This window comes from Monopterus albus, unplaced genomic scaffold (genome assembly GCF_001952655.1).
Source record: "Monopterus albus unplaced genomic scaffold, M_albus_1.0 scaffold192.1, whole genome shotgun sequence".
In the NCBI taxonomy this organism is placed as follows: Eukaryota; Metazoa; Chordata; class Actinopteri; order Synbranchiformes; family Synbranchidae; genus Monopterus; species Monopterus albus.
In genome coordinates, this window is record NW_018128072.1 from 503204 (window position 1) to 527259 (window position 24056).

General features: G+C 41.3%; 2 protein-coding genes across 3 annotated transcripts in view; both read right to left on the bottom strand.

The window, feature by feature from the left end:
- prpf31 (PRP31 pre-mRNA processing factor 31 homolog (yeast)) overlaps positions 1-4114 on the bottom strand; it is a 4927-nt gene extending 813 nt beyond the window's left edge. Inside the window, exons 1-12 of the mRNA XM_020617598.1 lie at positions 3949-4114; positions 3097-3312; positions 2940-3000; positions 2688-2771; positions 2500-2597; positions 2083-2189; positions 1795-1964; positions 1487-1644; positions 1315-1404; positions 886-1013; positions 437-509; positions 1-59 (exon numbers count right to left, since the gene is read on the bottom strand). The exon at positions 1-59 is cut by the window's left edge and continues 70 nt beyond it. Of these exons, the coding sequence (XP_020473254.1) occupies positions 1-59; positions 437-509; positions 886-1013; positions 1315-1404; positions 1487-1644; positions 1795-1964; positions 2083-2189; positions 2500-2597; positions 2688-2771; positions 2940-3000; positions 3097-3312 (1244 nt within the window). The 5' untranslated portion in view covers positions 3949-4114. The remainder of the gene's footprint in view (positions 60-436; positions 510-885; positions 1014-1314; positions 1405-1486; positions 1645-1794; positions 1965-2082; positions 2190-2499; positions 2598-2687; positions 2772-2939; positions 3001-3096; positions 3313-3948) is intronic.
- A 1286-nt stretch (positions 4115-5400) lies between these two features.
- Positions 5401-24056, bottom strand: part of lmtk3 (lemur tyrosine kinase 3) — a 24380-nt gene continuing 5724 nt past the window's right edge. For both annotated transcript variants that reach the window (XM_020617670.1, XM_020617669.1), the window contains exons 6-16: positions 22979-23066; positions 22226-22374; positions 22004-22088; positions 21756-21877; positions 20713-20862; positions 14263-20590; positions 14003-14166; positions 13227-13354; positions 8651-8985; positions 7948-8032; positions 5401-5713 (exon numbers count right to left, since the gene is read on the bottom strand). In XM_020617670.1, coding sequence (XP_020473326.1) covers positions 5580-5713; positions 7948-8032; positions 8651-8985; positions 13227-13354; positions 14003-14166; positions 14263-20590; positions 20713-20862; positions 21756-21877; positions 22004-22088; positions 22226-22374; positions 22979-23066 — 7768 coding nt within the window. In that variant the 3' untranslated portion in view covers positions 5401-5579. The remainder of the gene's footprint in view (positions 5714-7947; positions 8033-8650; positions 8986-13226; positions 13355-14002; positions 14167-14262; positions 20591-20712; positions 20863-21755; positions 21878-22003; positions 22089-22225; positions 22375-22978; positions 23067-24056) is intronic.

Sequence of the window (24056 nt, forward strand, 5' to 3'; positions counted from 1 at the left end):
CTCTTCCCTAGCTGACCCAGACTGAAGCCCAGATCCTCCTGATATGCATCGTCTTCAATCTGTAACAACATAAAATTAGATTTTTTTCTGTTGTTTAATACAAACAACAGAACTAAACATAATACCAATGAATTTGTGATTGGAACAACTTTCTGGGAGAAGTGCTGCGTTATCTGACAGAAATGCAGTGGCGGCAATATTTTTAGCCGTGACTGCATGTATATTTGATATGTGCATTTTTTTACTACTTTTGTGCACATTCTGCACAAAATCCCTTTCAGCATGAGATGTGATAGGACTAATCTGGGTTACAGGTAAACGGTAAAGATACCTGAATCATCACATGAGAATGGCACAATAAAATAATACATTAAATACAATAAAACATTGCAACAAACAAACAAAACTAAAGGGAGCAGAGCAAATATCTACTGACCTCTGCAAAAGTCATCCTGTTGGCGTGTTTTCGAATCTCAGTCAGCCCGAGACGCTCCTTCATCTTTCGATACCTTGGGAAAAAGAGAAAAGCAGCATTGTTGGTTATGCTATATATTAATAGTTGGTGAATAGTTTGTGGTGGTATTCTACACACAGCTATGCAACTTATGTAAGCCTCTTGTTATCTCCAACATCCTGCTCTGTCAGTGATATTGTTTTGCTTCCTCAGTTCTGGTGTTACACCATTTCATTTCATTTTGCTCTGGAAAAAAAAAAATGCTGGCCAGTTTGATCTCGGTCACCTTCTTTTAAATTCTTTCAAATAAAGTAAATCTAAACGTGCCATAAATCAAAAAATTTGTACTTTGAGTATTTCCACACTGCACTCCCCTAAATAACTGGCCTGTCCATCCATCCATGTCTCTCCATGCTTTAAATAGCTGGTACCTCCTTCCTCCTCTCTTCTTCCTTTGTGCGTCTAACGGGGCCGGCAGTGGTTTGACCTGCTTCACTGGTGGAGGCTCCTGCCATTTATCAAACTTCCTTTCTATCTCTTCTTTTAGATCATAGCCAACCTGCGCAAAAAAAGGTTAAAGCCACAAGATTCAGAACTTGATTAAGCTTTTTCACTATTGCTGTGTGCAAGGGCCAAATGTTAAAATATACTATTTAAAAATGATCTAGTGTCAGAGGTGTAATTCCAGCTATATGTAAAAATGTCTGAGGCTGTACTTGTAGAGCTGGATTGCATTTGACTGTAAGGTGTAAAATGTTGATCTTCCATAGATGTAAATGAGGTCAAGAAAAACTTTTATTAAAATATTATATGAAATGTAGCCCATGTATATATTGGATTTATTTGGCAACACTTCTCACCTTTCCATCCGAGCTCTCATGAAAACTGTCCACTCGCGCAGCCAGAGTGCATTTTGCAGCCACCAGACGAGCTGCTTTCCTCCTGAGATCCTGAAGACAAAAATGGCAGACAACTGTTAGCTAACAGAAACACTGCAATGCGGGGCTGAATACTATTAATATATTTACTGACAGGTGGGAGTGTCTGCACAACATCACAGTGGTAGATGAAGCCGGTGTGGGGTAGCAGGGAGGTGCTGCTGAAGCCCGACAGGGTTCTCCTCTGAGCTCCCAGCAGCATCAGGTTGCAAGCCGGCATCTTTGAGAGATTAGTGAGGCCGCCAGCAATACCTGAAGAGATGTGAGAAACCATGAAGAGGAAGAGGGTGTGGAAATAAGAGTGATGTCAAAAATGACTTTGCAAGGACCACCTACATTTGTAACTTCAATGTGTAGTCCTGAAGTAAGTGCACCAAAAATGTATCTCAATTCATCTCTCACCCATGATCTTTGCAGCTGTTGAGGCGCCGACAATGATGGACAGATTTGGAGCAATCAATGACATTCTGGACTCTACATATTCATATATCCTGTGTTTAGACTGGTTCAGCTCCAGGGCCATGTCACATGCCTCCTCCAGCTGCTTCAGTTCGTCCTCACTTAGCTGTGACCTAAAGCGATGGAAATGCACAAAATCAACTTTCACTGTACAGACACGTACTGATGATAACCACGAAGACTGTGGCAAGTGGACTTGAGACACAAATTGATAAACCAGAGATCCCTCACCCCTGTGTGGTTGAAGCTGTGACGCTGACAACCATAATGGTGGCATTGGTGAGGATTTGCTGCAGAGTTTCATTGTTCTTGCATTTCTCCAGATTGTTCCCCAGTTCCTTAGTAAGAAAAACAAAATCGAGGATACATGAGGTTCAATCCACACGAGGCAATATCAGGCACAATATTTTCAACCTGTTCTAATTAAATAAAATGAAATGGAAGATGACTAAGCAGCGAGTTTAAATTTTAAAATGTGGCGAAAAAGGGGTTGAATCCCCACAAATCATCAGCACTGACAGCAAAGGTTAATGCAACACTTATATTTTAAACATCATCAGAATTCTTATGAAATGTCTTTATGATAACAGTCTTAAGTCATCATTCTTTGGGGGAAAAAAATAAATAAATCTCAGTTTCTCATCTCACCTTGACTGTACGGATGTAATCTAGAGAATCTGGCACCAGAGACTCCAGCTCTGGAAACCTCTTGGAGTATTTGTCCCTGGTAAATTTGTGAATGATATCTGAAAACAAGGCAGAAAACAACTTGGGTTATACAGAACACAACAAAGTCCTCAACACTCTGATTATATTACCAGGAAGAGTCAACACACTGAGCTCATTGTCGATCTCCACTGTGAGATTATTGGCCGCTACAATCAGTCTGTATTCTGGGTCAGCTTCAACTGGGCCTGAAACTGAAAACCAACAAAATTTATTCTGATTCTTGGTTAACTTTCATCTTGAATTAAATGTACTGAGAAGCATCTAAAACATGACAGAAACTAACATTTACAATGTAAAATGTTAATATACAATGTAGGAATGACAGCTACAGGAGAGGATCCTAAATGGGTTATACACACCATCTGAGTTCTTGCGCTGCTTTCCAATATATCCTGAAATTTTGTCCATGATTTCTGAAAACTGTAAAACATACATTAAGGTTATAAAGGGATGACCAGACAAAAGGTATTATTAAAAATCTCAATGTGTGTAAAGCTCTCATATGATATAACTCACCTGTTTGCTATTGCGGAGCTTGGCAATAGACGCAACACTCTCAGCTTTACTGTAGTCCACCTCCATCTCCTCTGGGATATCCTCCAGCCCTCCCTCCATCCTTCCCTTAGTCACCTCTCCATCACTCTCACCCTCCTCCCCCTCTGGATACAGTCCATCCTCCCCCTCATCTCCAGCCTCCTCCAGGTCAGCCAGGAGCTCATCTGCCAGAGACATCTGCAAACAGAGGCACAAAGTGTGAGGGCACAGAGATAACCTAAAACTTCTCAGATAATTTCAAGAGGAACTGATCATAAAACATACATGTTTGTTGCACAAATGTATGTTTACATTTCCTAACCACTAATTTCTGTGATATCCTGGATAACTGAAATGTGAACAATAATGCAAAAAAACTTAATGGCATTGTTTTGTGTTCTTGTTATTTGTAAAATGTATGTGCCATACTTGTATCTTATACCGTTTATTTAATTATTTAATAAAAAGCTAAATCAACCACAAATAGGAATCTTTATGTATAGCCTTAGACACCTATGCAACTTAGCGTTTATATGATTTATCTGACTGACATTTATATGACTGACGTTGTTTTCAAATACTCAGTTAACACCAATATACTCCCCGTGTCGAGTCTCTTTTCAACCTCTCAAATATCAATAAATGTAACACAAAATACCCAGTGAAAAAGACAAAAACTGAACATATATATACACCACAGAACTGTTTGTCAAATACAGTGGTTGTTACATTAATGCACAGTTCATGTTAGCTAGTGTTAGCTAGTGTTAACAAACGTTCGATAGACGGAACCGGGTCACGTTACTCAACGCTTTCTAAATCACATTAACTTACCTCGAGGGTTAAAACTCCTGCAGACTAGAAAACAAAGCAAAACGCCTTTTGAAGGCTAAAACTTCTCTTGTATGAAGACAAAACAATATTTTATGGGATGCCTTCTAGTCAACCTCCGTTGTACAGCCGTATCGCTCGTCGCAGACTAAATACGTAAAACCTCCACACAGCTTCCTGGGAAATGTAGTCGGACGTTCTTCTTCTTCTTGATTTTTAACGGTGGTTGTCAACCAGCGGTCTTCACGGAAGAAGGGGATACACCAGACATCATGGGCCTAAATACAGCGCTTTAGGATTACAAAACAATAGGCTACTTTTTTTTTTTTATCATGAAACAGTTCAATAAGATATTCACATTTTGTAATTTTTATTTCCCCTTGTACATTATCCCTTGAAAACCATTTTTAAACAATACAGGTTTTAAACCAACATTTAAACAGACTAAACAAATTGACTATTTTGACCATGACTGCATGATGGATTGTTATTAGTAGAAAATGAGATAAATTAACAAATACACAAACTAATGGAGTTATTTACTGATGAAAGGCTTCAAATTTTCATGCTAAGCTACATTAACTGTCATTAAACAAGGTAAAAGAATGACAAGACAGCTAAAAATTCATAGACATCGGAAAATAAAGAAACATTACAGGACATAGTTCGATACAGATTGGCATATATTAACAATAACAAGTAAAATTATACAAAATATTTGTTTTTAGCAATTAAGACGTTTGGGAAAATATTTTGATTCATTTGTTATGAAGATCATAGAGAAGATATAACCTAGATGCATTCTGTCCCAAACAAATCATAGCTAAGTTTATATATGTTAATTGCACAAAGGCAAATAAATTAATTCATAAATAAATAAATAAAATATTGCATGGAATAAATAAAACAATATAAGAAATAAATTGCCTATAATAAATAATTTAAGAGAATGCTTTTTAGAATTAAAAGTATAAAGAAATACAACTCGTTTCATTTTCCGTGCAATCTAAGAATACATCTAAAAGTAAACAGCTCTAAAATGATATTGTATACACTTGTATTATGATATTTGTACAAATGTAAATGAGTATTCTCAAATATAAGAGTCAAGCAATTTCTGTTCAAAACTGCTGCCTACAAGAACAACTGACTGACTGCATTGAAAAACATATTCAATAAGGAGAAGACTGGAATCCAAGCATTTACACAGACAGATGAATGATTAAACAAAGCGCATTCCCCACATATCTGGAGAATAATACAACAGAATGAAGCAGAAAAAGAGAAAGTAAGCTGGTTACACAGCACGACTCCCACTGCATAGCTGTCAAATCAGTTTCAGACTTTAAAGAGCTCCGGGCTCCTCTTCTTCTAGCATATGCTGCCGTTCCCAAAGACTTTTGTAGCTGAAGGCTACGAATAAACTCTGTAAACAGTGGCAGGGGGGGGTGCCATACAAAATCCTGTCGCTGGTAAAACCTGGAATGTGTCCATCTTTTAGACCGGGAGTCTCATTCTTTCAGTTGCCTATTCAATAAAAAAATAGCCTCTGGGTGAATGGCTGGTTGTTGGGGTTAATTCACTGGCCAGTCCAAGACAGTCTACTCTAAAGGTTCCCATGATGAGGTGTAACATCACACCGAGTGGGGGTCATCAGCAGGGCTGACAGTGAAGCGAGATGATGTCACTGGACTGGCCCCCACAGGTGACCTTGTCTTAATTGATAAATCCGCTTTATTTTTTGATTCTTTGCCTTTGATGTTTGGCCCTGACAGAGAGAAAAGCACAATCAAATATGATGTGAAGACCCAGTCTCGATGATGTATAATGGCTGATGATGATGATAATGTATAATAATTTCATTTTACCTCCATTTTGTCATTAAGTGATTTTCAGAAACATATTATTAATGAGTTGAAATCTTCATACTGCTTTAGTTTCTGTCTTGTTTGTGATCTGTGTCGTGATGTTGCATTCCTCCAGCACAAGGGGAAGCGTTGACTTACCTTCATGCTGTGGGTGTGGTTGTTGGTCAGAACCAAATCATCAAGATTTATGGTGAAGCTTGTAGTTCCATATGCGTTATTCAGTAAAAATTCTGCCCTTAAGTCACACACTGTCATGTAATATTGCACATTAAACTATTACAGTTAATTTTGTTTAATGTATAGTGTTTCTCATTCCCACACTTACATACAGTATAAATGTTTGTCTGTCGGCCAGCAATCTCAGTGGGTTCATTGCTCATTCTTATTAATTTGTATGCCCTGTTAAATGTGTTCATATTTGAGTTAAAGTGGTCTGTTTGTCATGCACATTGAAATTTAGGTCTAATCTGCCTGACCTGACCATGGATGATTACTGAACAATTTTCATATTACTGCTGCACAGCATACTGAAGCTACAGCAATACTTCATCAAAATACTGTAAAATTAGTGAAGCATTTTTAATCAGAATCTAATCTCCAGTAAATAATTACGTTCTGGTGATGTTTGTAAATCAAAAACAATACATCAGGGTTTTGGTTCACCTGCAGAATGTCTCTGAAAGAAACACAAAATGACCACAAATGACCACAGCCATCATTCTGTGTCTCTTTCAGCATGGAGGTTTTGCTCCCATCTAGTACGGGTGGTGAACCTTTTACATATCCCAGGAGCCCAATATTTCTGTCTATGACTGGTATAAACAGTAAGACATTAGTCACACAATGGCAGGAACAAACTAGTAATCTATATCTATTAATATAATCGATCTGAAGAAATACAAAATGGTTTTCAGTTAAAAATAACCACATTTCAAAGGGAAAACAGTCTTTTCTTTCAAGACCTTGAAGTCTCAGCTCTTAAGGCTGCAAATGAAAGCATCTAATTTTGGCGTTCCTACATTTGTGTATGTGTGGAGCCCAAAGGAAAGTCTGAGCCTAAACTTCATTATTCTGTCAAATGAGGTGATGAGTGTACAAGATGGAGAGCGGAAGTCAAAAGAGCAAATGAAAAAGTGTTGGGAAACACAGCTTAGGCCTGTATTGTTGAGCAGAGGATTTATGTCCCTGCTCAGATCCACATGTCACAGTGTCGAGGGGGATAATTATAGAAGATTAATCCTGGCTGCATATTAGGAATGGAGATGGGAGAATTGAGGGTTTTCCATTTCAGTGGATGGAAATGAGTTAGAGGCTGTCAGATTTTATTACGTCATTCTGCAGCTTAAGGTGGGGACTGAGTAAAAATACATGAATAGGAAGATACATATTTAAGATTGATGTGCATTATCTTTATAGTCCAACAAAACTAAAGGTTTTCAGCCATGCTAGGGACTCTATATTACTGCATTTGAACACTGGTGCTTTCCTAATACTAACATGCTCACAGTGGCAATGCTTACATGTTGACGCTAAGCAGGTATATTGTTTACCATGTTCACCATCTAAATTGATCGTGTTAGCCTGCTAATATGAGAAAATTAGCACAAAAAACAAAGTAGAGCTGAAGCTAATGGGAAAGCTATTCATTTTGCAGGTTTTTATTCATAAACCAAAGTAGTATAGACAAACTGAAATTCTGATCTGATTACGGCACAAGATGAAAAGTCAGTGAATAATTGAAATTGTTACAATTCTTCCTGATGGGTGCTTCGATGGCTGCACCAAATTTAATGGCAAGCCATGCAATATTAGTTGAGACACTTTAATAAAATTTAAAAAAAATCAGCCTTGGTGGCACTAAAGGAGAGGTCAGAGGATTATCAGCATCAGTAGGATTCATCATTTGTTAACCCTGTCCGTACAAAATTTCATGCCAATCCATTGTGTAAATGGATGTACGTGTACATTTCACGGGGTAAGTGGAAATTGTGACCTTCTGGTTGTGCTACAGAAGAAGTCAGGAGTTCACATGAGTCAGTAGGATTCACGCTCTGAGGTTCAATAATGTTAGTTAGTTGTTATGGACCAGCTAAAGCCATGCCGCTCGTGTGGTGTGAGATGTTTATGAACCTACCGTGCAAATCCAACTTGGTGCTTTTGACAGACATTGCAGCCGGACTAGTGGGTGCTGAAGAGCTTAACTCATTGGTTGGAGTTTCCTGTTGCAATGAAAAAGAATAGTCAGGCCTCCCTTTATAATATATATCATGATCTGTTAATTATGTCCGTCCCTGGTAGGCTAGTGGTTAAGGCGCAGCAGCAAAGAGCCATGCAATATTAGTTGAGACACTTTAATAAAATTAAAAAAAATCAGCCTTGGTGGCACTAAAGGAGAGGTCAGAGGATTATCAGCATCAGTAGGATTCATCATTTGTTAACCCTGTCCGTACAAAATTTCATGCCAATCCATTGTGTAAATGGATGTACGTGTACATTTCACGGGGTAAGTGGAAATTGTGACCTTCTGGTTGTGCTACAGAAGAAGTCAGGAGTTCACATGAGTCAGTAGGATTCACGCTCTGAGGTTCAATAAGCAGCAAAGAGCGCTGCGCCTTAACCACTAGCCTACCAGGGACGGACATAATTAACAGATCGCCTCAGGTTCGCCCCAGGTTCAAATCAGGGTTGTGTCAGGAAGGGCATCCAGCATAAAACACGTGCCAAATGCCAACATGCGAGTCGTCAGTGTGACGATTCGCTGTGGCGACCCCTAAACGGGAAAAGCCGAAAGTGACTTTCTTTTATTTGTTAATTATGTATGAATGTGTGGGAAATACCTGATCAAAAAGATAAATGGTGACATCATCAAAAAAGGACACATTTCGTCCTCTGTCCTTCTCCCTGTCCATCGGTTCCCTGGGGGACTTCAGCAGACTCCTCAGCCCGACACGTTTGTCCACGTCCGTTTCTGTGACGACGATCACCCTCCGGGAGCTTTCATCCTCCTGCTCATCCTCCTCATCATCATCAGGGTCACTCCCCAGTGACAGACCTCTCCGCCTTCCGATTCGACTTCCAATCGCTCCATCTCCAAATCCCCCTTTACCAGTGGGAGTGAGGGGAAGAGTCAGCGCAAGAGGAGGGAGGGCGAGAGATAGACGAGCTAATTTTGCTGTGAAAGTGAGGTGAGGGAGAAGATTTAGACATAAGGAATATCTGACAGGAGTCCCACCTGTCACCTAAGGTGAAGCAAGCAACAATATATACTTGTACAATTAGATTTGAAAAAAACTGAATAAATATCTGTTAGAAGTAGAACAAATACATCTTCATTGCAAGGACAGGAAGGCAAATTTAAAAAACATGGTTACCTTTCATATATCATGTTACCATTACAACTGTTAATTTGTTTACCTCCTCCCAGTAAGAATATAGATGAAAGTCTGTCGACCTACTGCAGATGGTTATTCACTATTTATTATCCACTATATATTGTTATCCACTATTTTATCTTTCATGCTTTTCTTTTCCTTTTTAGATTAAGGATTTTTACTTAATTATGCATGCATCTGTTTGTTGTATGTGTACTGTTTTAAAAACACAATAAAAACACTGCTGTCTCTCACTGTTGTACTGTCTATTATTAAAACTCTTTTACTGAAGTCTGTTTACTGTTCTCCACAATACTGCCACTGATGAGTCAACTAAGACCCTAATTAATTTATCTTATTTATTTAGCACAATATATCTTAAAGTTAGGTTTTGGTTCAGCATTGGTTAGATGACTGGTGGGGGTTTGTTTAAGATTAAGTGACAAAGGAACACTAATTAATGGCAAAAGAAACACAAAAGCACATAATAATGCTTGAGGAACTTGGTTCCTCAAGTAAACATACATGAGTACAGTACAGTAAACATCATTTACCTTGTGTACTGAGCTTCCATATGAATGCTCTCTTTGGCACATTTAATTGTGTGTTATATGGAATAGTATTGGATTACTGTATATTGTTATGTATGTAAATGGTGTGTGTGTGTGTGCATGTATAGTGTACACATATATAATACTCAGTATTATATATTGTAGTGTATATTGTTGCGTATGTGTGTTGTATGCACTATATATATACTGTACATGTGTGCATATATATGTACTGTATATGTATGTGTACTGTGCATACAGCCTGTATATTGTGGATACTGTATATTATTGCATAGTATTATAAGCCTAGTAGGACAGTGATGGAGGGTAGAAAGGTACTTAGATGTTATGTCATGTCTTCTTATATTTCATGGCACTGCTTTTCTTCTTTTGTCTCTCCTCTATCCACTCACCCCAGCCGGTCGAGGCAGAAGGCCGCCCACCAAGAGCTGGGGTCTGACAGGGTTTCTTCAGTTAAAGGGAGTTTTTCCTCCCCACTGTCACTGAGTGCTTGCTCAAAGGGGATTTATTGGGTTTTCTTTATAATAGTGTACGGTGTAGACCTGATTATGCCTTGAGACAATTGTTGCTGTGAATTGGCGCTATACAAATAAACTGAAATGAAATTAACCACTCATGCAAAGCTATAGGTTACTAAGATGTACTATGCATGTTAGACATCCGTCAGACATATTGCTGTGTGATAAAAGACCATACAATGAACATGTGCATTTGATTATCTCAATCATGACGGCATAAACCAACACCAGCAACACAACAGTACCTTTCATTGCCTGGTTTGCAGTGGGCTGAGGTGTTGCAGCCTCAGGTTGTTCAATCACAGTGAGTAGCTCAGGTTTAGTTTCATCAGAGTCGATATGGGGCTGAACACTGGGGCCACGCTCCTCTTGGCTGCACAAACACACAAATCAATTGAGCTAATTAATCAAGCAAATATTAACACATTAAATTCACAATTTAAATTAACTTAAACGGTCGGTTCACCAAAATCACAAACTATCATTTTTTCACTTACCCTGTGTGGAATCTAGCCATACAGATACAGTAATGTGGTGTTCTGTTTTTATTTACCTTTTTTTTTTGGGATTTGTCTCAACTGCTTCTGCTGCCACCCCGGTGTGGCGTGGGATTTAATGGGATTTCATTTGTGGTGATCACAACATAAAACAAAAACATTAAAAATTACAAAAGTAACTTCTCTTTCCAGAAACCAAGTAGGCGTTACCGCGCACAGTTTTCATTAACAGGCCCGATGAAAACTTGTCCCAGTGTGTTTTGGTGAAAGAGATACTGCTGTTTATTTTACCACAAATGAAAATCCATTCACCTTCACTGTATTGCCATAAAACTGATATTTTTATTTGCCCCTAAAGACACAGTTTTTTTTTATCTTGTGCTTATACATTTTGATCTTGTACATTACAAGAAAATGAAAAAAATGACTTAGCACTAGAGGTAAATATTCTGTTAACTGGAGGATGCTTTACAACAAACTCTGATATGTTATTCAGATCGGATTTCCAAGTTAAGCCTTCTTACCTTTCATCATCTTTTTGTTCCTTCACCGTCACCAGGTCATTGCTGCTGTCTATTACTTGTTCTCCCCAGGGCCGGAGTGTAACTGTGTCTTTCACAGTTGCCCCCCAAAGCACATTTGTTTTCACATTTTCACTGAGGGAGAACTGTAGCCTCTCCTCACACACCTGAAACAACAACACGAAACAATAACAAGGGGTGAATAAAGTCAGAAAGGTGAGATAAAAAGTCATGTTTACTCTTATGACAAAAGACATACTCACCTGCATCATGAGGCCATTCTTTGCTGTCATCTTAGAAAGCGATCCCTGGTCTTTGACATCAGATGTTTGGCCTGATGATCTTAGTGTGTCGTTCCTCTCCTTTTGAGGTGACAATCTATCTTGGGAATCCAGGATCACGGGTAGTGCTGACTCTACCAGATCATCAGATTTATTGCTGACCAAATCCTCTTTCAAAATCATCCCCTCTGAAGGAGAGGAGCTACATATGTTCTGGACTGTATCAGCAGCACTGATTCCTTTCTGATCATGTGTTTTCTTCAAAGACTCCAGGAGCTCGAGGTTCCCCAAGAAAAGGTCCCCTAGGGTGTCCTCCTCATCGCCAGATATGCAGCACAGTTGTTCCAGTTTTTCAAAGTCCTCCAGGGGCTCCTCATCCAAATTTTTCCATTCAGAAATCAGTAATTCTGGGAGATTGTTGAGGGGAACTTGGGGAGAGGACGGGGGGGCAGATGATGTTTTCTGGGTCAGGTTATTATATTCGTCCTGACTTTCTATGCTGGATGCTAGGTTATTCTCATTGTGCTGTGTTATATGCACAGAGGGGAGGTTCAGATTGGCTGATATCCCTTTACTCTGAGCTGCAGCAGGGGATGATTCTTGTAGGGGTGGCTCTGAGACATCTATGTTGTGTGTTGAGGAAATATACGGCTCTGTCTCAGAGCTAGCAATAAAATCATCTAGATTGATGTGACTAATAAACTCCTCTGCTTCTATAACAGATGGCGGTGGACTAGGAAAAGAGTCGTCTAAACTCTCCAGTTTATCATCGTGCACATCAAGGTCTATACTCGGTGGAGGACTTGGAAAATCTACTGAGCTGAAGCTGTCTACCTGTGGATACTGTGCATACAGCCTGTATATTGTGGATACTGTATATTATTGCATAGTATTATAAGCCTAGTAGGACAGTGATGGAGGGTAGAAAGGTACTTAGATGTTATGTCATGTCTTCTTATATTTCATGGCACTGCTTTTCTTCTTTTGTCTCTCCTCTATCCACTCACCCCAGCCGGTCGAGGCAGAAGGCCGCCCACCAAGAGCTGGGGTCTGACAGGGTTTCTTCAGTTAAAGGGAGTTTTTCCTCCCCACTGTCACTGAGTGCTTGCTCAAAGGGGATTTATTGGGTTTTCTTTATAATAGTGTACGGTGTAGACCTGATTATGCCTTGAGACAATTGTTGCTGTGAATTGGCGCTATACAAATAAACTGATGTTATGTCATGTCTTCTTATATTTCATGGCACTGCTTTTCTTCTTTTGTCTCTCCTCTATCCACTCACCCCAGCCGGTCGAGGCAGAAGGCCGCCCACCAAGAGCTGGGGTCTGACAGGGTTTCTTCAGTTAAAGGGAGTTTTTCCTCCCCACTGTCACTGAGTGCTTGCTCAAAGGGGATTTATTGGGTTTTCTTTATAATAGTGTACGGTGTAGACCTGATTATGCCTTGAGACAATTGTTGCTGTGAATTGGCGCTATACAAATAAACTGAAATGAAATTAACCACTCATGCAAAGCTATAGGTTACTAAGATGTACTATGCATGTTAGACATCCGTCAGACATATTGCTGTGTGATAAAAGACCATACAATGAACATGTGCATTTGATTATCTCAATCATGACGGCATAAACCAACACCAGCAACACAACAGTACCTTTCATTGCCTGGTTTGCAGTGGGCTGAGGTGTTGCAGCCTCAGGTTGTTCAATCACAGTGAGTAGCTCAGGTTTAGTTTCATCAGAGTCGATATGGGGCTGAACACTGGGGCCACGCTCCTCTTGGCTGCACAAACACACAAATCAATTGAGCTAATTAATCAAGCAAATATTAACACATTAAATTCACAATTTAAATTAACTTAAACGGTCGGTTCACCAAAATCACAAACTATCATTTTTTCACTTACCCTGTGTGGAATCTAGCCATACAGATACAGTAATGTGGTGTTCTGTTTTTATTTACCTTTTTTTTTTGGGATTTGTCTCAACTGCTTCTGCTGCCACCCCGGTGTGGCGTGGGATTTAATGGGATTTCATTTGTGGTGATCACAACATAAAACAAAAACATTAAAAATTACAAAAGTAACTTCTCTTTCCAGAAACCAAGTAGGCGTTACCGCGCACAGTTTTCATTAACAGGCCCGATGAAAACTTGTCCCAGTGTGTTTTGGTGAAAGAGATACTGCTGTTTATTTTACCACAAATGAAAATCCATTCACCTTCACTGTATTGCCATAAAACTGATATTTTTATTTGCCCCTAAAGACACAGTTTTTTTTTATCTTGTGCTTATACATTTTGATCTTGTACATTACAAGAAAATGAAAAAAATGACTTAGCACTAGAGGTAAATATTCTGTTAACTGGAGGATGCTTTACAACAAACTCTGATATGTTATTCAGATCGGATTTCCAAGTTAAGCCTTCTTACCTTTCATCATCTTTTTGTTCCTTCACCGTCACCAGGTCATTGCTGCTGTCTATTACTTGTTCTCCCCAGGGCCGGAGTGTAACTGTGTCTTTCACAGTTGCCCCCCAAAGCACATTTGTTTTCACATTTTCACTGAGGGAGAACTGTAGCCTCTCCTCACACACCTGAAACAACAACACGAAACAATAACAAGGGGTGAATAAAGTCAGAAAGGTGAGATAAAAAGTCATGTTTACTCTTATGACAAAAGACATACTCACCTGCATCATGAGGCCATTCTTTGCTGTCATCTTAGAAAGCGATCCCTGGTCTTTGACATCAGATGTTTGGCCTGATGATCTTAGTGTGTCGTTCCTCTCCTTTTGAGGTGACAATCTATCTTGGGAATCCAGGATCACGGGTAGTGCTGACTCTACCAGTTCATCAGATTTATTGCTGACCAAATCCTCTTTCAAAATCATCCCCTCTGAAGGAGAGGAGCTACATATGTTCTGGACTGTATCAGCAGCACTGATTCCTTTCTGATCATGTGTTTTCTTCAAAGACTCCAGGAGCTCGAGGTTCCCCAAGAAAAGGTCCCCTAGGGTGTCCTCCTCATCGCCAGATATGCAGCACAGTTGTTCCAGTTTTTCAAAGTCCTCCAGGGGCTCCTCATCCAAATTTTTCCATTCAGAAATCAGTAATTCTGGGAGATTGTTGAGGGGAACTTGGGGAGAGGACGGGGGGGCAGATGATGTTTTCTGGGTCAGGTTATTATATTCGTCCTGACTTTCTATGCTGGATGCTAGGTTATTCTCATTGTGCTGTGTTATATGCACAGAGGGGAGGTTCAGATTGGCTGATATCCCTTTACTCTGAGCTGCAGCAGGGGATGATTCTTGTAGGGGTGGCTCTGAGACATCTATGTTGTGTGTTGAGGAAATATACGGCTCTGTCTCAGAGCTAGCAATAAAGTCATCTAGATTGATGTGACTAATAAACTCCTCTGCTTCTATAACAGATGGCGGTGGACTAGGAAAAGAGTCGTCTAAACTCTCCAGTTTATCATCGTGCACATCAAGGTCTATACTCGGTGGAGGACTTGGAAAATCTACTGAGCTGAAGCTGTCTACCTGTGGATATGATTGATCAGTTTCCTCCTGTACATCAAGGTCAGTGGAAGAAGAAATGGGATTTGATGGAGGAGACATGTCTCTGTGATCCTCGCCTGCATTCATAATGCTTATTCTTTCATCTGTACATTGCCTAGAAAACCATGGTCTCTTTTCAGCCTCTGAATCTAAGCCTGATTCAACATTTTCCAGGTCTGAAGAGTTCACATGAGGAGCTTCAGTAATGCAAACAGATATAGCTGAGCTTTTATTCTCTAGAGTGTGACCAAAGTAGTTCTCTGAATTAAAGCCTGCTTCATTGTCAGCCTGTTCAGCTGATATCTGCTTCTCCTTTTGGATCCTACAGAGGTGATTCTGAGGCCATCTGTTAAAATTTTGATTCTCTTCTGTCTCTGTGGAATCTAGTTGACCTTGCCTGTCCAGGATTGTCTCTGTGCATAATGAAATCCGCCTGTCTCCTTGCTCCAGGGTCTCCTGCTCTGGGTTTTCTATATTCTCTACTTCGATATCTGTGATTTCTTGTTTTGGCTCACTGTTAAAACTGTCTGTTTCTCCTAAGTTCTCAATGTTTTCCTCCTGTTGCATGTCTACTACTTGGGCAGTCTGTTGGTTATCCTTAGAGTCCAAGCTTTCTATCACAGTTAGTTTACCAGTTACTCCTAGTGCTTCATGGTTCCATGTTTCTTCACTGCCCTCCAAGAAAGCAGGGTGAGGCTCACTTCCTGCAAGTTCATCATTTTCTTCAGTCTCCCAAAACTCCTGACCCACAACAAGCCGCTCCCCCACCTCCCACGCCTTATTACTGAACCCAGAGAAAAATTCAGATCTTAGTTCAGTATTTTGGCATCTCTTCTCTGGAGAGGCCCACTGGTCATTTTCATCAGGCCACAAGTGCAAATCCTTTGACAGTAAAAAACGGTGGCAGTCAAACTCTCCTCTAACCACACCAGGTATTTCTTCATCCTCCTCCAGAGCACTCCATAACTCTTTAGTTTTCACATCCAGTCCCTCACAGGACTCTTCATCTCCATCGTTAGCAGATTCCATCCCACCTTCGGCTACTCTCAGAGACAACTTTTCCTTCATGGCGTAACTCAACTCTGCAGCAGCCAGCTGTTTCTCCGTCTCTGTTGTGATCCTTCTGTCCTCGCTGCCATCTGTGCAGTGGAGGTTTCTCAGGCCCAGCTCATTGTGGTCTAAGCAAGGCCTCTCTTTACATCTCTTAGGCTCATTATCACCCTCCTCTGCCCAAGAAGGACATGCCAGTCCACTCACTTTATCATTGACACACTTCTCATCATCACTTGGTTCAACTACTGACAGCATTTCATCTCTAAATGTGGCATCAGGGATGTGGATGCTGTACCGGTTAGCTAATCTAGACTCTCTTTTGTCAACTTGGGATGGTGCCACAGTTTTCACTGTATCATTTTCACATTTGAGAGAATTCAGTGCAGAAAGACTAATATCTGGTTGTGTAATATTTGTGTAATCTCTGATGCTTGGTCTTAAAATGCATTCCTTTGACTGGCTGCCAGATACAGACTCAATCAAAGTATTTGTCTCAGCCAGGTTCCTGGAATGTAGATTTAAGTTGTTCTCTGCAGATCCCTGGTATCTGCAATCTGTTATTTGAGAGATGATGCCATTTGTGTAATGGCTGTGTATTGCATACCCACTGCTGTGTGGGAGCCCTTTCAGTGGCTCATCATCTAATTTTGAGAACAACTTATCAATGAAGTCAATGCAGTCCTTGACAGGGGGATCATTGCACAGCAGTGCTGAGTTTTTGCTTTCATTGTGAAAAATGCCAGAATCATCTCCCTGTGTTGAGCCCAGTCCTTTGCTTAGATGATCTTTCTCGTCATCTAAATGGGAGATGTCATTTTCAGGAGCATTTTGATATGTTATAACCTTCTCCTCACACACCACAACAGTCGTCATTTCCCCAGTTTTACCTTTTTTATCTAACATCTGTAGACCTTTTCTTAAAGGGCTCTTTTCTCCCATCTCTCCCTCCTCCTCAGTTTTTTCTTCTATCCCTGTCAGTGTTCCCCTTTCCACTCCTCGACCACTGCTTGGCCTGGAAGCAGTAACTCCATCACTGCTCCTTCTGTTCATCCCTTCCCCCTCCCAGTCACTGTCTGAGAAATAGGCAGAGTCTCGATGTGGTATATCATTTCCCAGAGCCCGCCACCCACCACTTCCCACTCCTCCTCCCACCCATGAGTCGCTAGGTGTGAGGCAGTCGGCTGAGCTGGAAGTCATAGATGACAGGGCTGAGTCCGTGGGGGTGACAAGTGAAGCATCAGAGGACGGGTCCCAGTCTGGAGTGGTTGGAGTAACGGCAGGAGTGGCTGCCTTTTGGACAATATGACCACTGTGTCCTAGTAAATGTTCTCTTTTCATCTCTGCTAAGCTTTCATTGTCATTTTGAGAACCCATATTTTTAAAGTTCTTGGAATCAGCAGCTGGGATGTTTTCAGAGTCCACTACAGTGTGGCTTTTTTCTTTCTCAAGATCATATGATTGGGTATCAGTCTCTCCACATGTTTGATCCTGTCTCTCAGGACTAGCTGCCTGCAGGTCTTCTTTCATTATCTCACCATTCCTTATAGCAACAGGCTTTTGAGTATCAGTTTCATTTATAAAGAGTGATTTGCTCACAGTGTTGGATTCTTTAACACTCTCAGTGGATTCAACAGGAGATTCCTCTGAGAGATCTGTTTGCTCTCCTCTGGCAGGTAAGGCAGGGCCATCTGCACACTCCTCCTCCTCTGTCTGACATGCAAGTGTCTGGTTGTGTAGTAAACCATTTTTGGGCATGATTTCAGAAAACACAAACTCACCAGAATTGCAGTGGTCAGCATTATTTCCTTGGGCGTCCAGTTTGAAAGGTTGTTTGTTTGATCCTATGTGAAGGACTGGGATCTCAGGTCTCATGGAAACCTTTATCTCACTCTTTTTAGCACGTTTGGTCACCTGGGCATAGATAGCCTCAGTTTGTGTATCACTGCCTTCATTGGATGCTCGTATGGAACTCTCTGACTGAAATCTGATGGTCTGAGCAGAGTTTGGGTCAATGCATATAGACTCGTATTCAGGTGACAGTGGAGTAGGGGAATAAGAAGAATCTGCTGAAGCAGTTTGTCTTGATATGATTTCAGTCAGAAAGGTCTCTGCTGATTGGATCTCCTTCAGGAACTCTTCCCTGGTCATTTCACTTCTCTGTAGATCCTTTTCAGTATGCTGTAGTTCAAATTCCTGTTTCCCAATGGTGATCTCAGAGAGGAGGGAGCGGGACCTCCGTATACCCTTTGAGTAAGTCTCCTCAGCCTCAGTATATGAGGGAATGCCTGGAGTACAGACATAGGGCCTCAATCTGGGTCCCGCAGGATAAAGGTATTTTACTGGGTCACTTTCTGATCCCCCCTCTACATCCATGCTTATTCCTCCTGTGTTGATCTCTGTGAGAAAAAGTTCCCTCGGGAATGAGTCTTTAGTGACTGTATTGTCCTTCTCAACTCCTGTCGTGTTGATATGTTTCTCTGGTCCCCATGACTGTCCTACTGAACCCAGCTCTGTGATCAGCGACCGGGAGCGGCGCATCCCTCTGTGGGGCAGCACATAGTTACCCCATCTTTCTCCATCTCTTTTCTCCTTCTTTTGTCCCTCCCATGATGCCTCTGACTTGGGCTTATTAGACTCTGTCACAGTAGATATCTCTGTCAGAAACAGATGCATGGGGGATTTTTTGGCTGCGGCCACACGCTCTGTCTGAAGTTCAGCATCTTCCTTCCAGATGGCAGGCAGGATGGTGTCAAGGCGTGACTGAGTCCTTTTCATGCCCCTGGAGAAGAGCTCTGCAGTATCTGGGTCTGCATCTTCAGATAAACTGGAGTGAGTGACAGTAGTAACACCAATGAATCTCTCAGGGGACATGAAGGGAGAGTCATCCTCATCTGAGTAGGTGGGACTGGATGATGACTGCCTCTCAATCTGGGAGTTTGTGGCCTGAAGGCGGGGTAAATTGCGATAAATAGGGCGCAAAGGGTTTTCTCGACGAACAGGGGAGTCAAAGTCTTTTACACGTGAATGAGAAGTCTCCTTGGAGTTGTGCAATGTTGCTGCATGCCTGGTACCGCCGTCTCTGTCAGACAAGTCACAGGATAGTGGGTCTCTATTGGATCTCTGTATCTGCGGCTTACTGTACCTTGAGTATGTGTCGGTTGTGTTGTAGTTTGGGCAGCTTCTTTGTGGTTTGGAGTGGGGAGGAAGAGGAGGAGGACACATTTGAGAAGGCTGGGGGTAAACTGGATGGCTTGATGGGGGAAGGGATGGAGATAAAGAAGGGGATGGGGGCAGAGTCTGTCGGGAGCGATGGAGCCCCAAATGATCAAAGGTAGAAGGTGGGCAGCTGCTCATGTGATGTGGGTCTGTCTCAATTTTTCCAATGACGGTGTAGTGAGGCAGTCCTCTATATTCAAGCGGAGGGGCAGGGAGGGGGCGTGAGTGAAGGTGGTTGGCTGATGACATGGACATAGAGCGAGGCTTAGGAGGGAGGACTGGAGCTTGAGAACTCATAGATGATTTTTTATCTGCCTCACTGCTCATTTTCTTCTCATCTTCATCATCATCCCCTAAATCGACTACAGAGAAGTCAGTCACTCTGCTCGAAGTGTCTCTGAACTCTGCTACACCTGTGTTGGGCACCTGGAGCTGAATCTCAGTGGATCTGACGGTCTGGAGGCCCTTTCCACACTTGTCAGAGGAACAATAAGGGACTCGCTCTTTTCCCAACATCCCACTACGAATCTCCACTAACTCCACATCTCCGGGGCAAATTGAGTCAGAACAGAAAAAGGACTGTGCCTTCTCCTTTAGAGTTGGTGACTTATCTTGGGGGGTGTGCTCCTCTAATCTGATGTAGTACTCACTGGCAAGGGAGGGACTGCGAGCGCTTATAACAGGGACCACAGTGGGAGTGTCTAAAGATTGTCTGTGGTTATTGTTGACAGTAGGGATTGGCTGAGGAGGAGGAAGAGGTTTGTAGCCTCGTCTGGCATGAGCTTTCTCCCAGAAATACTCAAAGTTCAAACCTTTGCTAGTTTCTGTGACTGTTAAGATGTCATCCAGTTCTGACGAGGACGGGGTGATACAGTTCCCCACAGCGTCCAGCAGGGGGTAGGAGTTGTCTCTGTGCTCCCTGCCATACTCTCTCTCCCTTGGCCGCTCGTTTGCTGCAGTCTGAAAGGCAGGTGGACGGAGTAAGTCCCAGCGTCTTTCAAATGACTCCTCACTCTCCCCTCTCCTTCCTCTGCCCTCTTCATACTCCACATCCTCTTCATTTTCTTCTCTGACACTCCCCCTTGCCATTCCTCGCTCAGCGGCCAGGAGGGACGAGAGGAGGAGGAATATCTCAGCTACAGAAGGGCGTTGAGATGGAGGAAGCCAGCAGGACTGCATGATCTCGTACCTACAGACAAGAAAGACCAAACAAAGGAGTTAAGTTTTGAATGACATAATTAGAGCATTATTACTTTCCATTAACATAATTATCATTTCTCCAGAATGTACTTGGTGGATGAGTAGACTTACCAATAGTCTGCATGGGAGAGTTTGAGTCTGGGCTGGGCCAGTGTGATCTGTCTCTCCCTAATAACGAAGGTCAGCACCTCTTCGTCACTCAGGTGTCTGTGGGGCTGAGAGCCAAACTCAAACAGTTCCCATATCACCACCCCCAGGGACCTGTGAGAACAAAAGATGCAGAGAAGGTGAGAAACTGTTCTTCACAAACGTCTTAGTTTTTGTTATGTAATGCTTTTACAGTAACACCCTTTGTATACAGACAAGACTAAGAAGCATAATATAAAAAAAAAACAGATGAAAAAATGTTCTGTCAGTTATGTCATTAGTTTTACATTGATTTCTTAAATTTTAAGCCATTATTTCTTCTGTGAGAGCATAGAGTACTCTAATTCTGCTTGTTGGTTTTGTTCCCAGGATGTTTTCTTGGTGGTTCATTCAACAAAACACATTTAAGTGGAATTTGTAACATCCAAGCCTGAGGGTTCACTGCAGTTTGGCCTGTTTTTTTTTTCATCACTCCCTCTGGCCTTACTGAGCCTGACTAAAGCACAAAGACTGCTGACAAACTGGTGGACCCCAAGACTGCTTCAGCAGAACTGAGGTTACACTTATTTTTAAAGGTAAATTCAAACTTTAACTGACCCTGCAAACAAAACTCAAAGAACATTTCAGATTATCCGCACACAGCATACTAACAGTTTAAGTACTTTCAGTATTCTGAACATTTCATTCTTAAAATAATTTCAAGTGCATAGACATTAAGGGGTTTAAGGCTCACTTTTCCCCACTGAGGCATCAATGATCAACTAAAGCACTACTGGTCTTTTACTCATATTCGTTAAGTAGGTGTAGTCTGATGCTGATTTAATAGCTGATTAAGAAAACTAATGACATTAGCAACTAGAATAAATACTGATACACAATATATACAGTACTAAGACAGACACCAAGTAACAGAGCATGATCATACATTAACCACACAAGCCAGCCTTGTCAATTCTGATATTACAACAGCATTATATATAAACAGCTGTGATCATTTTAACACATACCACACGTTGCTGGTCTTGGTTTGGTCAGTAACTATGAGAGAGCCTCTGTATTCCTCCAACAGCTCTGGAGCGATCCAGCGAAGTGGGATCCATAGCTTGTCTGGAGTTAGGTAATAGTCCTCCTGCAAAAAACATAATCATTTGTGTACTGTAATAAATTTACAAAAACATTGTTTCAGACTTTCACCTAGACAAGAATGTAATGACAAAACACTATCTTTGTGGTTCATAAGCATACATCTGCGTACCTTATAATGACTATGTGAGAGGCCATAGTCGCCTATCCTAACAGTGAGGTCTGAGGTCAGCAGGCAGTTTCTTAAAGCCAGATCACTGCAGTGAAAACAAGACAACCTCCAAAACTTAGCCACACTCAGAAGAGATTCACACTCTATTTGTCTCTAATTGTCTGAGACACACAGTCTTGTGCTTTAATCCTGATAACACATGGAGGTGAAATCATGACTGACCTGTGGATGTAATTGTTTTCATGGAGATGCAGAAGGCCTGAGGTGATCTCAAAAGCCATTCTCTGAAGAGTCAACAAATCCTGGGTTGGCAGGTCTGGAGTCATCCCATCTGACTTGCGTTGGGCTCGCAGATATCGCTTCAGGTCACCCTTGTTGCATGACACAACAGCAATTCAAGAACTGAAATGTATGTGAACTTGGGTAGAAGATGAACTAAAGGCAGTTTGTGTGCCAAGTCGGTAAGTCAAGTGCCCTTCTCCTAAAACAGAGGTAAACCCTGCAGCAACACCATATAGGCAAAGAGGATATTTTGACCTCTGCAGTACATATGTCCCTTTTAGGTGTTTTCAATCAGTGAACCAAAAAAGCAGCAGGGGAACATCTACAATTATAATAATTTATCTGTTCTGCAGGAAATAATATGCAAAGGTACTCACATCAAATTACAGCAAATCAATAAGTAAAGAAACTAAAGGTTCAATAAAAAATATCTTACATTTTTGTGCAACTAAACCAGCATATCTGCCATTTAACAGCATTTGTTTGTAATAAAGACAATCTGGCAATTAGCACTTGATGATGATGAGTGTTTTTAAAGCAACATGACATTAAATAAAACTTCAAAGATGGCAAACAATTTGTGGATTGCATATGGTAGAACTGTGTTCAATTTAACCTCACACAGTTTGTGAAATGATGATGATACGGCCCTTTATGTTTCATTGTACTTTATCCCAACTTTTGATTTCTTACCAGCTGACAAAACTCCATAACCAGGAGGAATGGGATGCTCTCACTGCACTGTCCCAGACACTGAAGGATATTGGGATGTTTAAGACTCCTGAAGAAAGAAGGAAAACCCTGAGCTAGATTAAGAGACAGATTTAGATAGCTTAAGGGACAGTTAGGGTTAGTTGTCACGTCTGTCCTGACACATATAATTCAAATATATTGTTTGCTCCTTTTATCTGTGATTAAAATAAGACTATGTAATTTAAAAGGCATACGGTGGGTACGGAAAGTATTCAGACCCCCTTAAATTTTTCACTCTTTGTTATATTGCAGCCATATGCTAAAATCATTTAAGTTCATTTTTTTCCTCATTAATGTACACACAGCACCCCATATTGACAGAAAAACACAGAATGTTTGACATTTTTGCAGATTTATTAAAAAAGAAAAACTGAAATATCACATGGTCATAAGTATTCAGACCCTTTGCTGTGACACTCGTATATTTAACTTAGGTGCTGTCCATTTCTTCTGATCATCCCAGAGATGGTTCTACACCTTCATTTGAGTCCAGCTGTGTTTGATTATACTGATTGGACGTGATTAGGAAAAGCCACACACCTGTCTATATAAGACCCTACAGCTCACAGTGCATGTCAGAGCAAATGAGAATCATGAGGTCAAAGGAACTGCCTGAAGAGCTCAGAGACAGAATTGTGGCAAGGCACAGATCTGGCCAAGGTTACAAAAAAATTTCTGCTGCACTTAAGGTTCCTAAGAGCACAGTGGCCTCCATAATCCTTAAATGGAAGACGTTTAGGACGACCAGAACCCTTCCTAGAGCTGGCCATCCGGCCAAACTGAGCTATCGGGGGAGAAGAGCCTCGGTGAGAGAGGTACAGAAGAACCCAAAGATGACTGTGGCTGAGCTCCAGAGATGCAGTCGGGAGATGGGAGAAAGTTGTAGAAAGTCAAAGAAAGTCAACCATCACTGCAGCCCTCCACCAGTCGGGGCTTTATGGCAGAGTGGCCCGACAAAAGCCTCTACCTCAGTTCAAGACACATGAAAGTCCGCATGGAGTTTGCTAAAAAAAACACC